The sequence below is a fragment of the Erpetoichthys calabaricus genome, chromosome 2 (assembly GCF_900747795.2).
Source record: "Erpetoichthys calabaricus chromosome 2, fErpCal1.3, whole genome shotgun sequence".
Taxonomy (NCBI): Eukaryota; Metazoa; Chordata; class Cladistia; order Polypteriformes; family Polypteridae; genus Erpetoichthys; species Erpetoichthys calabaricus.
Window position 1 is genome coordinate 317,342,611 of NC_041395.2, and position 14,370 is coordinate 317,356,980.

The window sequence follows — 14,370 nt, forward strand, 5'->3', positions numbered from 1 at the left end:
CCCCTATGCTTCAAAAACCTTGAATTGGAATAAGCTGGGTGAATAAAGTTTGCATCGAAATCTTTACATCCGTAAATATTGTTAATGTCGAGTACATATTCAGTATTAATGAGGGTCCGGAATGCATGCTGACCAAAATCTGGGTAGAGGTAAAAAAAGAAAAACAAACCTTTTATGAATCTATTTGCGGTTGTTATTAAAAATAGCCACCTCGCGCGCAGGCCGTCGTCCGCGTCCTGCCCTCCTCCCATTGGTTGCTTTATGAAGGCGATGTTGCACGTGACTGGGCGCTTGCTCTTGTCAATCATCAGCACGCTCACATCGCCGCTCCAGCTGCGCAGTTCGGACGGACTATACTGATTCTTGTAGACAGACGTGTGTTTGGTGAATAGAAGTTCGGTGATGGCGTCTAGAGTTCTTTTGAGTTTGTCGCGCATTGTGAAGCCCCGTCCACCGGTGCCACTTTTCAGGACCGCTCTGAGGTCGAGTTCTACTGGCGGGGGTAAGCAAACGGTGTGCGGCCACAAGTTAAGAAACTTTGATACAGTTACGTTTTCCCAGATAGAGTGACGAAAACCAAGGGCAAAGGAGCAGATGGACCCGTTTAAATAGCAAATGGCGGTATGACATTCGTACCACTACGCAGGGGGACAGCTAAAGGTTAAGTGACTGGTTGAGTCAGGATAGCACAAGGTCACTCCCAAATCAAGTGCATTTCAAATGACGCTTCACCACCAGCGCACTCTTCCCTGCTTCATTTTTTGTTGTTGCACCGGTTCAACGTGAACGGTAATGGCGAAGAGCTGAAGTGAGGTCGCTGGCTAAATCCTCTGCAAATGCTTCGAACCGCACGAGTGCTGGCCTCGCCAGACACCTGTGCAAAAGAAAAGCCCACATACGTTTATAGTTTTTATAGTTTATGCTCAACGGGTAAACGCGGTTTAATGTGTGGATGGGTGACGTGATTGGGCATGACTAGCTTATAAGTTAAATATAACCGCCTGCCTTGCATTTTATAACTTGATAAACATTTTTGTTGTAAATCTGGAATTGGTTTAATTTGTTAAAAATACTAGGAAAAACCTAAACCTATCAGACATAAAGGTCGTGTATATCAAACTCCACTTTTAACACTGTGCTTAAAGAAAAGTTCAGCCCAGCCATGCTGCCTGCATTCTGTGCCCCTCTAACTGTGAGACAATATTCATTCCTACGGGAGCTTTTTTTTTTGGCTCCAGTTATGTGTTTGTGTAAGGAAACTATCCATCCATCCAGTATCCTAACTACAGGGTCACGGGGGTCTGCTGGAGCCAATCCCAGCCAACACAGGGCGCAAGGTAGGAAACAAACCCCGGGCAGGGTGCCAGCCCACCGCAGGGCCCACACACACACCAAGCACACACCAAGCACACACTAGGGCCAATTTAGAATCGCCAATTCACCAAACCTGCATGTCTTTGGACTGTGGGAGGAAACCCATGCAGACTCCACGCAGTGAACCCAGGTCTCCTAACTGCGAGGCAGCAGCGCTAGCCACTGCGCCACCGAGCCGCCCCGTAAGGGAACTACTAAATCCAAATACAAATGTCTGAGTGATGAACACTTTTCTGCCATATTGTGGATCTCAACTTCAGAAGTGGTATGTGGTAAGGAGATCACGGGTTTGCATCCTGGGTCCTACCTGTGTGGAGTGCTTTCATTAGTGAGAAACATGCTGTATAAATGTAACGAATAATTGTTATGATTTTGTAAAGCAAATTTCGTAGCGAAAGTAGCCAGCTGGTGTCTATAGAACAGACAAAGAAGGGAGAATTAAATAAAGGATAATAAATTGACCTGTTTCTGAGGTCAAGGCTTTAATGTTAAAAATAGTCACAAAAATATATTTATGATGTGACAGCATATAATGTTGGTATGTAATTAATAATTAGTTTATTCTATTTTAGTTTATAGGTAAGCCAGTCAAGTTACTTTTATTATAGTAGTAGGTCTTAGTTTTAATGACATCAAATTATAGGCCATATGGGAAAGGTGTTTCATATTCCTCAGGAGTTAAATCAGTTAACAAAGGTTTGATACAGTAAATATAATAATAATAATAATAATAATACAGTAAATATAAGTCGGTTGGTGGCACAGTGGTAGCTGCTGTCTCAGAGCAAGGAGAGACCGAGAGGTTCAAATCTTGGGTGCTCCCAGCATGGAGTTTGCATGCTCTCCCCATGTCAGCAAGGATTTCCTTGTGTGCTCAACTTTCCTCCTGCAGTCTAAAGACATGCAGGTTAGGTGGATCGGTGATTCCAAAATGTATAAGGATGTAAGGTAAATCAATAGGTACCTTAAGATTTTATGTAACTACACTTGTACACAACACAAAAGTAGAAATGATCACACCATTCATAATTGTACTCAGTCATGTTTGTCTTATTTAAAATTGCCTAGCTGAATTGAAAAACCAGACTTGGATCAATAGGTGAATGATGCCCTAGGCATCAGATACTAATTTATAAGAAAATTCCCTTCTTGTTTTAAAATGTGCAAATAGCTGCTCATGGGCATAATTAAGAAGTACACATACAGTATCAAACAAAGTAGAAAACACGGTATTTAGATAGATAGATAGATACTTTATTAATCCCAAGGGGAAATTCACAATATTTGCCTCCCTCCACTTAGTATTTAAGTTTCAGTCTGGTCTCTGAGTAGGGGTGGGTGATAAACTGGTTGTTCCAGCATGCTGGATTAAATTGTTCTTGCAATATGGATTATGAAAAAAAATTGCTGTTCTGTAGAAATCCGTGGAAAACATCCGGGTACATTTTAAATATAAAACCCATCCTGTCACACAATATGCAAATCTGTGCGTACAGAAGAAAGCGGAAATGTGACTTTCTGCAATGACTTTGTTTATGGGCCACAGTGTGAACCATGACTAACACATGAGCCGACCACTTTAAGAATATCGTCCAGGGCGATCCCCACTAAACAGTGCCGTCTGACTGTCAAGTCCAAACTTGGTTTCACTGCCCATGACTAAGCTTTGGATTAAGCGGGTTTGATAATGTGCTTATGTATAAAGATAGAAGATTAAAATGAAGGTAGGGTAGGAAAAAATAACGGACTGAGCAAGCATCCGACTGACCCAGTGAACAACTGACAAACTGCACTGCCATCAGTGCAGCTTGACCAAAGAGGTCAATAACTTGTTAAATGCATTTGAATTGCAGGTTATTAACAACCATTTTGACAAATGAGAGGCCAACTTTAATACATTTTTTATTTGGTAAAATTATATGTTTCAGTCTTGAAATACAGTATACTGGCATCTATAGAAAACCATGAGAATTCTTTCTACTGTGCTATGGATTTGACAGTATCATGTAGTCCTACTCCTGAGCCTGAATATTTACTCAATACTGTAAAATTTAATTTTAATTGGTTGACAGTAATTGATTGTTCTACAATGGTAACATTTATGTAATTCAACAAACATCAAGGACCTGAGGAAATCAGTTCACTAAGCAGTTCTGTAGATGTCTTGTTGTTTTAGGGGTACTGCTGCAAAATGAAAGGGCAACATAACGTGCTTACAGACTATTTGTGTGCACAGGAAACTCCAGTAGAAAACAGTTAATGTTCCTAGTGTGCTTATGGAACCCAAATATTAAAATTATTCTGAACTTTTAAAATCTATGTGCTTCGTAAAGCCATAAGTAATAGGTAACACTCTCTGTACTTTTGTCTCATGTTCATCTTTTATTTTAAACCTAATTGTGTATTAAAGGCCTCAATACTTAGGGAGGATGTTATGAACTTGGCAAGGAGCACACATTTACCTGAAGTACCTTGATTTTTATGGATAGTGATTTTCATGGACAAAATATCAATGCACAGCGCAGAATCGGGGAACATCCAATTTGAGAAAGTAGAGGTTACTTAATTTCCAAAAGGAAACCATGTCCTCAGTCTCCTTTTATCTTAACTCCTTACTTACAAGCACTACTGTTGTCTGTAGCGTAATGTGATGATGTATTTGGTATGATAATATACATTCCTAAATATGAGGTCATCGTCTTCTACCTGAAAAAAGTGGCTGGCTCTATTCGGACAAGTAGCTATTGCAAGTGTAAGAGTTCAAATACCTCGAGGTGTTCATGAGTGTAGGTTAAAGAAACCGTGAATTTGAACAGCCATTTGGTGTAGTGGCAGTAATGTTGTGGATGAAGCGCCAGACCTTGTTGGTCAGACAGAATCTACATTCTTGGGCAAGACTAATTTACTGATCAGTGTACATCCCCACTCTAGTTCATGGCAGTGACTCTACAGTTCAGGCCTGGGAGACACTGTAGCTGCAGCTTTACATCTTGACAAGTGTCTTCTTTCAACTGGACTGCTGCTTTAATTAAGCAAGCCGTTATTAGCCAGCGTCTAGTGGGGTGTGTGTGTTTTACGTTGTAATATATCAACCTAGAAATTACAATCTGGTTATACTCAGTTTTTACTGAAAGAAGCAAGCATTTGTTTGTTAGATGGATAAGAATTATTTTAATACTTTTTTTTTTTTTAATATTTGGTTATTTAAAGTACTGAAAATTTACTGCTAAGCACACAAACAGGTACTTCTGTGCTCCTTTTTAACCTAAATTTTTGTTAGCAGTACTATCCACTCTGCTTTTAGAACATTAGAACAATCTAGATGAGAACAAGCCGTTCAGCCCAACAAAGCTTGCCAGTCCTATCCATTTAATTCACCTAAAAAACATCAAGTCGAGTTTTGAAAGTCCCTAAAGTCTTACTGTCTACCACACTACTTGGTAACTTGTTCCAAGTGTCTATGGTTCTCTTTGTAAAGAAGAACTTCCTAAAGTTTGGAAACTTAAGGGTAAATTTCGCACAAGTGTGTCTCTGTGTTCTTGACAACCATAGAATCTGTACATTCTGTTTCCCTTCTTAATGGCTTCTGAACACTGTCGAAGTTGATAGCGTGGAGTCCACTATGACTCCTAAATCCTATTCATACGGTGTACTCTCGATTTTCAGACCTCCCATTGTGCATTCAAACCTAACATTTTTATTTCCTATGTGTAATACTTTACTGACATTAAATTTCATTTGCCACAAATCTGCTCAAGCCTGTATGTTTTCCAAGTCCCCATTGTGCAGTGTCTTCCTAAAAATATGCATCAATATATGCACTCGCTAGTCTCCTTAAGAACTTGAGGGTAAATATTATCTGGTCCTGGTGATTTGTTTGATTTCATCTTATTTAATCTGAGCAGCACTTCTCCCTCTACAATGTCCAAATCCCTCAGTACCTCCATAGTAGTCTCATTTACCACCGGGAGGTCATCCATTTGCTTACTTGTGAACACCTCGGAAAAATGCAAGTTTAGAGCATCCACTATTTCACTGTCTGTATCTTTTAATTCCTCTTTACTATTTCTGATGCACTTCACCTCCACCTTGACTGTTCTTTTACTACTAAAACAATGAAAGAATCTCTTAGGGTTGTCTTTTGGCTTATCTGCTATATTCCTGTCAAACTTTCTTTTAACCTCCCTAATATCCTTCTTAATGGTTGCCGTCATGTTCTTATACACCCTATGATTCACTTTGGAGTTATTAGTCTTGTATGCCGTATAAAGCTGTTTTTCCTTTGCAGCTTCTTTGCAGTTGCTTGTTACTTATATTCAGAATTCAGATAGAGTTATGAGTGCAGACTCCACTAAAAATGTGAAATTAAACAAAAATGGGGGAAAAAATGAGTTAAATGTTGAAGGTTGGAAAAAAACAAAAACTTCTTAGTTCCTTACTAATGTCAGTCTTGTGCTACTGCACGTCTCTGAATATAAAATAAGGGGAAATTACTGCTAATTAAACTATGAGATTAATTAAAGATGAAGAGGAAGTAACAGCAATTGCTAAACACTTTAGGGTCATTTGCCCCTGGCTATACATGATCCACTGCTTTAGAACAATGATAAAAATGACAGCAAAGTTTATTTTAATTCATGTAAGTACTTGTTGATTCAAAGAAAAATCAAGTGTTTCACAGTAAAGAAAATTAAGACAGAGCTTGTAATTAAAATCATGAATAATTAATTACATGTCCAGTTAGCAGCAGCCAAAAAGTCTCCTAAGAGCAATGCTAGAAAATGGTGGGCCACATTATCCTTGGTAGCAACTGGTAATGGGAATTGAACCTTTCATTTTTGTAGAGGCCAGTTTAAATGTTAACTTCTGGTTTAGATGTTCTCTTGTGAGTGTCCTATAGATGTTTTGGTGTATAAGTCTTAAGGTGACCACGGTCCTGTGGAATAAAGGGTGCTACAAGTTATAGTTTTATGGTACAAGGAAAAATTTACACTGTCAAGAGCAGGTCCCGAGGTGATATCCAGATTTTCTGTTTCACTTTCCCAGATACATCGGTGAAAGATCTGGGGACCTTAGAGTCCCTAAGGTTCACCCCATTCTGTAGTTTACATTCCTATACTGAACTTCTCCTTTAACTTTGAAACTACAAACGGGATGCAATTAAAATGCAATGTGACTTTGGTGATTTTTCTATGCTCAAGAATTGTAACTTGTACAAAATATATTAATTTTTCATTTTAGGAATTCCTACTGATGAAGAGCAAGCTACAGGACTGGAGCGTAAAACATTGCAGGCCTTGAAGAAGGGAGAGGTGTGTACCCTAAGAGTCGCAGTCTGCTAGCTTGTGCTTAGGTTTTATTCCCCATATATACTGACTACCTGTAATGAGGTAGAATGATGTGGGAAATCAAAGTGACTCAAGGTTTTTATTCTGACAGTCCTAACTTAAAATGCAGCAGCTGTAAATAAACTACTTGCTGAATCAAACTCCATGTACAGGGGATGGATGCACCTTCACCCCAATTTCCTTCTTATCTGTTTTAGTTTCTTCTGTTTGAATGAGATTTCATCAGAAGATAATGCGATATCGGTGTGAATAATCTCAAAATACATGTTACTAATCGCACAGCTACATTGTATCACAACTGTTCCTTTTATTGTTATTTATTAGTCAAAAATTGACCAGAGTACAGTAGTATGATCTAAAAATGGTATATAAAGTGAGCAGCCTTCACTGTTAAACAGGAATGTGCTGCATGAAAAAAATAAAATTACAAATTGAAATGCCCAATAAATTGCTGGAGTTCCATAATACTTGAAGGATCATTCTGATGCTGTCATTTTATTGGCAGGACCCGTATAGCATTTTTAAACCCAAGAATTATGCTGGAACCAAAGATGATCCACACATCGTGCCTTCAATTGGGAACAAAAGACTTGTTGGCTGCATTTGTAAGTAATTCAGCATGTTTGCAAGTATGTTTATGTAAGGCCTCATGATTATCTAATAGTGGAGACAAGTTATTCAGAAATGTAAAAGTCCAATGCATTCATCATTTTTTTTTTTTTTTTAAACAAAAAGCATACCTTGCTTTGATCCTTGTATCCCAGCACTTTTATTTTGTGTGGCTGCCTTGAACCCTGCAACCCTGAGCTAATTATGGGGGTTTGGTAATGGATGAATTATGGTATTTATAATAGGATCCAAATACTTGAGTTGTTAGTGTGCAGACTTGTGTATCAGTTCAATATCATGACAGAAGTCAAGCCTATCCAGGCTTTAACACTATTTAAATTGGAGTGACTGCTGGATTAATTTCCACAGTACTGTATATACAATGTCTTTTTGGAATTGGCCATTTCTTGAAGAAACTGCCTTCCTGAAAGTGTTTCATATGGAGGCTAAAGTAATTAATTACACATGAAACCTATACAAGGAACGGCCTATTCTGAAAGGAAATTGGCACCACCTAGTGGATATAACACACAATCAAGTATGTGCTTGATATTGCATTACATTATTTATTACATTTTATATTTATATCTTAAGGCTGAGAAGAAAATTAGACCTATTGCACTTTTAAGCATTTTAAAACAATTGGATCACACTTTTGGGCCAATTGCATAGTTGTATGAGTATGCAGGCATTGTTTTTTTTTTTTTTCTTCATATTTTCTTTGAGCACAAGTTTGCTCTGCTGTTCACTTTAAGGAATACGCAAATGTAGAGAAAGGTGTCCTCTATGTATTTTTTTTTAGTTGCATTTTGACACTTTTAATGAATAATCTTTAAAAAAAAAAATTGTTTTTCTTTTGATGGTGCACGGAAGAAACATCCAAGTTGCTGACTGGCTTCTTAAACAGAGAATATACAGTATATTACTTATATTTGTATATTCTTGGTGCCCTTGGATCAGACCTCCTGACTTCCCTCATTGAAAGTCTTACTCCCTTATTTCTTTTTGTTTAAGAGTAAGTTCATATACAGGAACATCAAAAACAAATAGCTTCTGTAGTTAAAAATGAACACAAATTGCACTGTTTTCAAGCTGAAATAATGTATAACTTGCACATCCATTACTTTATTGAAAAGATGAATTTGATGAAATGGAAAAGTTTAAATAAGGAAGCAGACTCCACAGTTACTGGAACATAAGAATTTGACAAACTAGGAGACCATTCAGTCTATGAAACTTGTTTAGCCAAGATATACCAAAATTTCATCCATTTTTTTCCCCCCCAGATTCCCATAACTCTGTGTGAGGAAGTGCTTCCTGGCTTCAGTCCTAGATGCACTTCCCCTTAATTTCCATTTTTGTCCTCTAGTATGTGATTCACCCAAGTGCTGTTATGTTTTTTTTTCTGTAGCATGGTGACAAGGGGTTACATTTATAAATCCCAGCATTATGCACAAAGAGAGGCTCAAAATGTATGCACACAGATGTCCATGCAAACGCTGGGATTTATAAAAGAAAGCTTGGCAGGAAAACTTGCATACATCTTTGGCAGCTCGGAACCATTAATACACAACGTTTCAGAGAAACTAGGAAATGATGACACCCTTGCCCAAGTAGGGAAATGCAAACCAGCTAAATGATGACTCGCATGCGTAATTCATCACCGATCCGTTGTTCTAATGTACATTGATGTAAAAAACGTACTGCACCTCAAAAGTGATAGAGATGAAAAAGATGTACAGATTCTATTTTAGTTCCTGTTTAAGATGGTATTAAGAACGTTTTTGTCCATTTGTATTGGGTAGCTGATGCCACTTCTCAGGAACCTGGCCGACGGTCAGAAATATCTTGGCCAAGGCGCTATACCCAGTTTTCTTATGATGTGGGTGCGCACATACATAAAACATGGTTTTGCCGAAATTAAAGGCCAATTTACAGCAGTGTCCGGTACTTCAATGTAATCGGAGCAATTCATTTTACTCATATTGCAGTAAGGCTATCTAGTGCGAGAGAAGCTGTTTTTTTTAAAAACCGTAAGCCATGATATTCCATTAACGCACAAGTATTCTGTGATGCCTAGATGGGGGTGACAAACGTTGTGGCTTAGTGACCTGGGTCAAACTTTGATTTATTTAATTTGAGGTAAAGTGGCTTTGACAGACGTGATGGTGCTGTACCTGGCATTTGACTTGTTGGTAAGTAAACTGGCTGAACCCTTAGTCTTTCATATGGCCTCTACTATTCATTGTAACAGCAATCATGTCATTACATGGGCAGGTAATAACTGCTGCCAACTGGCTCTTTACACCTTTCCCTGTCACTAAGGTGCTATAATGGAGAGCATGATCTTGCGTTCTTCGTTGTGGACTGCAGCCAGGTGCTTTTGAATGCAGGTAGTGGAGTCTCGATACTTTAGGAGGGAGGCTGCTGTACCAGCCAGTTCAGTTTTATGGCATTGTGATTGTATATAAATGAAGTTGATTAGCATGTTCCATGTATGGTTGTTTGTCCTGCGGTGGGTTGGCACCCTGCCCAGGATTGTTTCCTGCCTTGTGCCCTGTGTTGGCTGGGATTGGCTCCAGCAGACCCCCGTGACCCTGTGTTCGGATTCAGCGGGTTGGAAAATGGATGGATGGATATATGGTTGTTTCAGGGTGGCAACCCTGGGTGTTGGAGGTGCATTCATGTATGTTTATTTATAAATGATAAATTGTGTAGAAATGTGTGTACTGCAGGGTTTTTTGGTTTTTTTTGGCATGATTTATATTCATGATTGAATCCATGTAAAGTTTTATAAATGAGGCTCCAGAACTGCACACACAACTCCACATGCAGTCTTACTAGTACATTGTATAAGTCTGTTATGTTAGCATTCATTTCCAATTATGATAAACAGACAGTCCATTTTTTCCTGACCACAGTAATGTTGGATTGATGTGAAAATTTTGACATTAATGCCAGTTTTCAGGTCACAGTATCAGGACCGAATGGTACTGAAGCAAATAACGGATAAATCCTACTAACAGCACAGAGTACACACATAATCGCATGCCTTCCTGCTTTGTTACAAGTTACTATTTCCTTTTGAACTCTCCAGTGTGTTAAAGTCAAGCTATCCACTGCAATGGCTGCAGCGGGTCGGTGTTTTATCCATGGCCGAGTCTGAAGAGCATAAAAGAGGAGAGCAAGTCGTTTGGGGGATTGTCACCCATGGAGTCCACAGTGTATTGGAGAGTTGACCTTTCTGAACTGCTTTGTACTTTCATTTCACATCTCATGGATCACCTGTCTATTTCAGTTGTCTGCCCACCCTATTGGTTAGTGCTACTGTTGGGCCCATCAATTGCTGCTTCTCCATCATTGTTTGCATAAAGACCACACTCAGTGCAGAGTCCGCACGTTAGCATATTACTAAGCACTGATTGAAATTTGGTGACTTGGTGGGGAAGGTATGTCCTTGGTTAGTGGGTATTTACTGTCCCTGATGGATGAGTGTGTCGACTTTGCTGTATCACCAGTAGGTGTGTGTGTATAAGTAATGTATAATATAGGGTTACGTTTTTTTTTGTTACAAAAACTCAAAGGCATGTTTTATGGGAAATAAACACAGGGAAGCCTGCAAAGGTTAAAACTAGGTTACTAATTTTTATTGGCAACTCTAAACTAGCTCACTGTGCCTGTACGGTGTATTAGTACCCTTACACTGCACCCCTACTTTGGCTTCTGCACTGTTGTCATTTCTGCTATGTTACAGCCCCCTGGAACTCTTGGTAGGATAAGCAGGATTTCCAGTGAGCCAGCGTTCATTTGATGCATCCTCCGAGCAGGTCCTCAGAAATGAACATGACGCGTGCGTGAGTTGCAGTACCAGCAAAAAGTTGGGGGGGGGGGGGTATTGGGAGGGAATGTTGACGTCAGAGTCACTGGTTACTGTCTACATGTGACAGAAACCCACCTTGCGGATCCTACGAGATCGGTGTGCGCACTTCGATGTTTGATGAATGGTTCGATGTGGTGAAGCAAAATGCCGACATTCAGATGCATTCGTGGTGCTTTTATATTCAAGCGTTGCATATTCCCGATCGTAATGACACAAGACATTTTAAAAGTCTCTCACATACAGTCTTCTGTGCCGTCTTTTTTTTTTTTTTTTCCTATGGCTTCCTCCAGTACTGACAGCAGTGGTAAACAGCTATAGATCGCCACACTGAGCACATTAAATGTATGATATTCCAACTCTCTGCACATTTAGAATCCTTAGATTTATACTTTCATGATGAAATGCATTGAAGTATGTTACATTTTACAGAAAATTCGGTAATTTCGTTTAAATAATGAATACTGTAATAATGACACGCATGGGGTGACACAGTGGCGGAGCGTTAGCGCTGCTGTCTTGCAGGGAGTCATGTCGCTGATATTCCCTGCCTGGAGTTTACATGTTTTCCTGCTGGGTTTCCACAGTGTGCTCCGGTTTCCTTCCAAAAATATACAGATTTGGTGACACTGAAATGACGCCAGCGTGTATGTGTGTGCTTGTGTTCACCTTGCGATGAACTGATGCCTCGTCCAGGGATTGTTTCACCCTTGTGCCCAAAACTAGCTGAAATGGACAAATCCCTGGACTGATGGATTTAATCATTAAACCTCCTTTTCAGAGGTATTGCGGTAAGGTGTCATCGGAGTTTAATGGGCATTCCAGGCAATTCACAACACAGCCGAACCTGTTCTCACCGTGATATCTCGCACTGCCACCTGGTGGATTCCTCCAGATTTACATAAAGTACGTGCGCAAGTATAAACAGTACAACGCTTGCGTAGCAGGAGTGTACTCTGCAGCATGCGTCACATGAAGTATAAATCCGGCCTTGGGTCTTTCTCATGTAAAGCTTAAATTTCTTTTGTATTTTGTTTCTTTCAGGCGAAGAAGACAATACTGCAATTATTTGGTTTTGGGTTCATGAAGGCAATGTGCAGCGCTGTCCATCTTGTGGTTCTCACTACCAGCTTGTTCACCATGAGCTACCACACTAAAGAAATGTTACAGGTCTATCTGAAGATAAAATATTCTTTTGTGAGGCTTTCCTTTAAAGAATATAGTTGCACTTTAATACAATAAATTAAAACTGACCACTAATTTGACTCTTCTGACAATTTGTACAAATTACTTAGTATTTACCTATAAAAAGAAATTGTAAATGACAAAATGCATCCGTGGGGAGCGGTCGCCCAGCATTGTGAGAACCCAAACCTTGACAGGGCATTCTGACCCACACAGCTGCTTTTTTTTTTTTTTTTTTTTTGATTGTGATACTTTACTGAATTAATGCAGGTATGTCAAACTGAAGGCCCATAGACCTTTTAAAAATTCCAGACTTCATTGATATTTAAAACGTGTTGCACAAGTTCTGAGATGACTGTTAATTTTCAGAAAGACTATTAATCATGCATTTCATTTTGGGATTGTATCCATATAGTGTTTAGTTGGATTACATTTACACCTGGCATTAAAATGCATCTCAGGTATTCACTTGCATTTCTCTATGCTGCACAGCACACTGCAGCTACTAACCTGGATTTAGAATGGCTGCTGGTATTGACCTAACTAGAAAAACATAAATTTGACAAATTAGAGGAGACCATTCAGCCTCTCAAGGCCCATTTGTTTATCGAACAGCCAAGCTATTCCACTATCTCAAACAGATTTTTCTTAACAGGTTGTCCAGGCTTCTGTTTTAACAGGTTTACTTCTCTGTCCGATTAGGACATGTCCTTAAGTCTTTGGATGCACTTGGTTACTCTTTTCTGCACAGCTTCAAGTGCAGCTATGTGTTTCTTGTACGGTGGTGACCAAAACTACACACAATACTCCAGATGTTTTCTCACTGGTGCATAATATAGTCTGAGGATAATGTCCCTTGACTTAAATTCAAGTTTTTATGATGTAGCCAAACATTTGCCCTTTTAATTGCTTCCGTGCATTACTTAGTCAAAGAAAATGTTGTGTGAACATAAAACTTCTAAATCCTTTTCAGAGGTCCCTTCCTGTATATGACCATGTGTCCCATCTTGTACTTATAATTGGTGTTCCTTTTGCCCATGTGTTAGTACTTTAAACTTCACCTTCCAGGTATTTGCGCAGTTCTGAAGCTTGTCTAGATATTTTTGCTGCCTCTTCGATGTCTGCCATCCCTATAATTTTAGTGTCTTCTGCAAATTTCACAAGTTTACAAACTACACCAGAATCAGTAACTGTGCATGGGGAGACCACTGGTGTCCCCACTGAGGACCTTGCTTCATGTGGAGCATTCTCCTCTTATCTGCAATCTTCGGCTCTGGTCCGTTAACCAACTAGTTTTGTAGGTTACTTCTGATGCCCATAGCTTCTAGTTTAAGAATTAATCTTTGGTGTTGGATGACTATCAAAGATTGTTTTGAAAGGTTAGGTAAATGATGCTGTATGCTTTGTTTTTATCAGCTATTCCAGTTGCTTCTTTAAAAAAAATGAGATTGGTTTGGCAGGACCTTCCTCTCATAAACCCATGCTGGTTATTTAGTAGGTTAGGTAACTTTCTAATTTATTTCTTGCTCACTTTTTAAAGGTTCACAGGTGTCTCTCCGTGGCTTTAGTGGCTGTTGCTACTGCCCAACACCATGGGTTTGCCTTTTCTGTTGTCTTGATTGTTGTATGGAATAGAAAAAGTGTACCTCCACTTGAGGAAAATAGGGTTTCTGATTATCTTTGGATGTGGTTTGTCTGATCCACCACCAGTGCTTTACAGTACTTTAAAAAACAAAAAAAAAACTGGCTAATAACTAATGCTAGCTAGAGTGTGAAGAGCCCATGATGTGGGCAGGTGAAAGGCAATATACATGGATATGTTGCATTTGCCCCTGGTTGTTCTCCTGCTGGCATTACATGTGTTTCATTCCTACGTCAGTACAGGTCAGCTTGGCAGCAGAAGTGAAATGGTACCACCTTGGTGCATAGCTGCCTACATCCTTTTGGGTTAAAGCTGAAATTCATTGTGCCACGCCA

At 39.3% G+C, this 14,370-nt stretch overlaps 1 protein-coding gene across 1 annotated transcript; it reads left to right on the forward strand.

Moving 5' to 3' along the window:
- The first annotated feature begins 303 nt into the window (after positions 1-303).
- On the forward strand, positions 304-12,468 carry LOC114645165 (cytochrome c oxidase subunit 5B, mitochondrial). Its single transcript, XM_028793061.2, has 4 exons — positions 304-502; positions 6,616-6,686; positions 7,228-7,327; positions 12,253-12,468. Exons 1-4 carry the CDS (start codon positions 403-405, stop codon positions 12,363-12,365), a joined length of 384 nt encoding a protein of 127 aa, XP_028648894.1. The 5' UTR covers positions 304-402; the 3' UTR covers positions 12,366-12,468.
- Positions 12,469-14,370: the final 1,902 nt, after the last annotated feature.

Bases quoted from the DNA above. Each gene is read 5' to 3' on its own strand.
- LOC114645165 (XM_028793061.2), top strand. From the start codon at position 403: ATGGCGTCTAGAGTTCTTTTGAGTTTGTCGCGCATTGTGAAGCCCCGT. The intron at 503-6,615 runs GTAAGCAAACGG...TTTTCATTTTAG, and splicing joins GTCGAGTTCTACTGGCGGGG to GAATTCCTACTGATGAAGAG. The intron at 6,687-7,227 runs GTGTGTACCCTA...TTTTATTGGCAG, and splicing joins AGGCCTTGAAGAAGGGAGAG to GACCCGTATAGCATTTTTAA.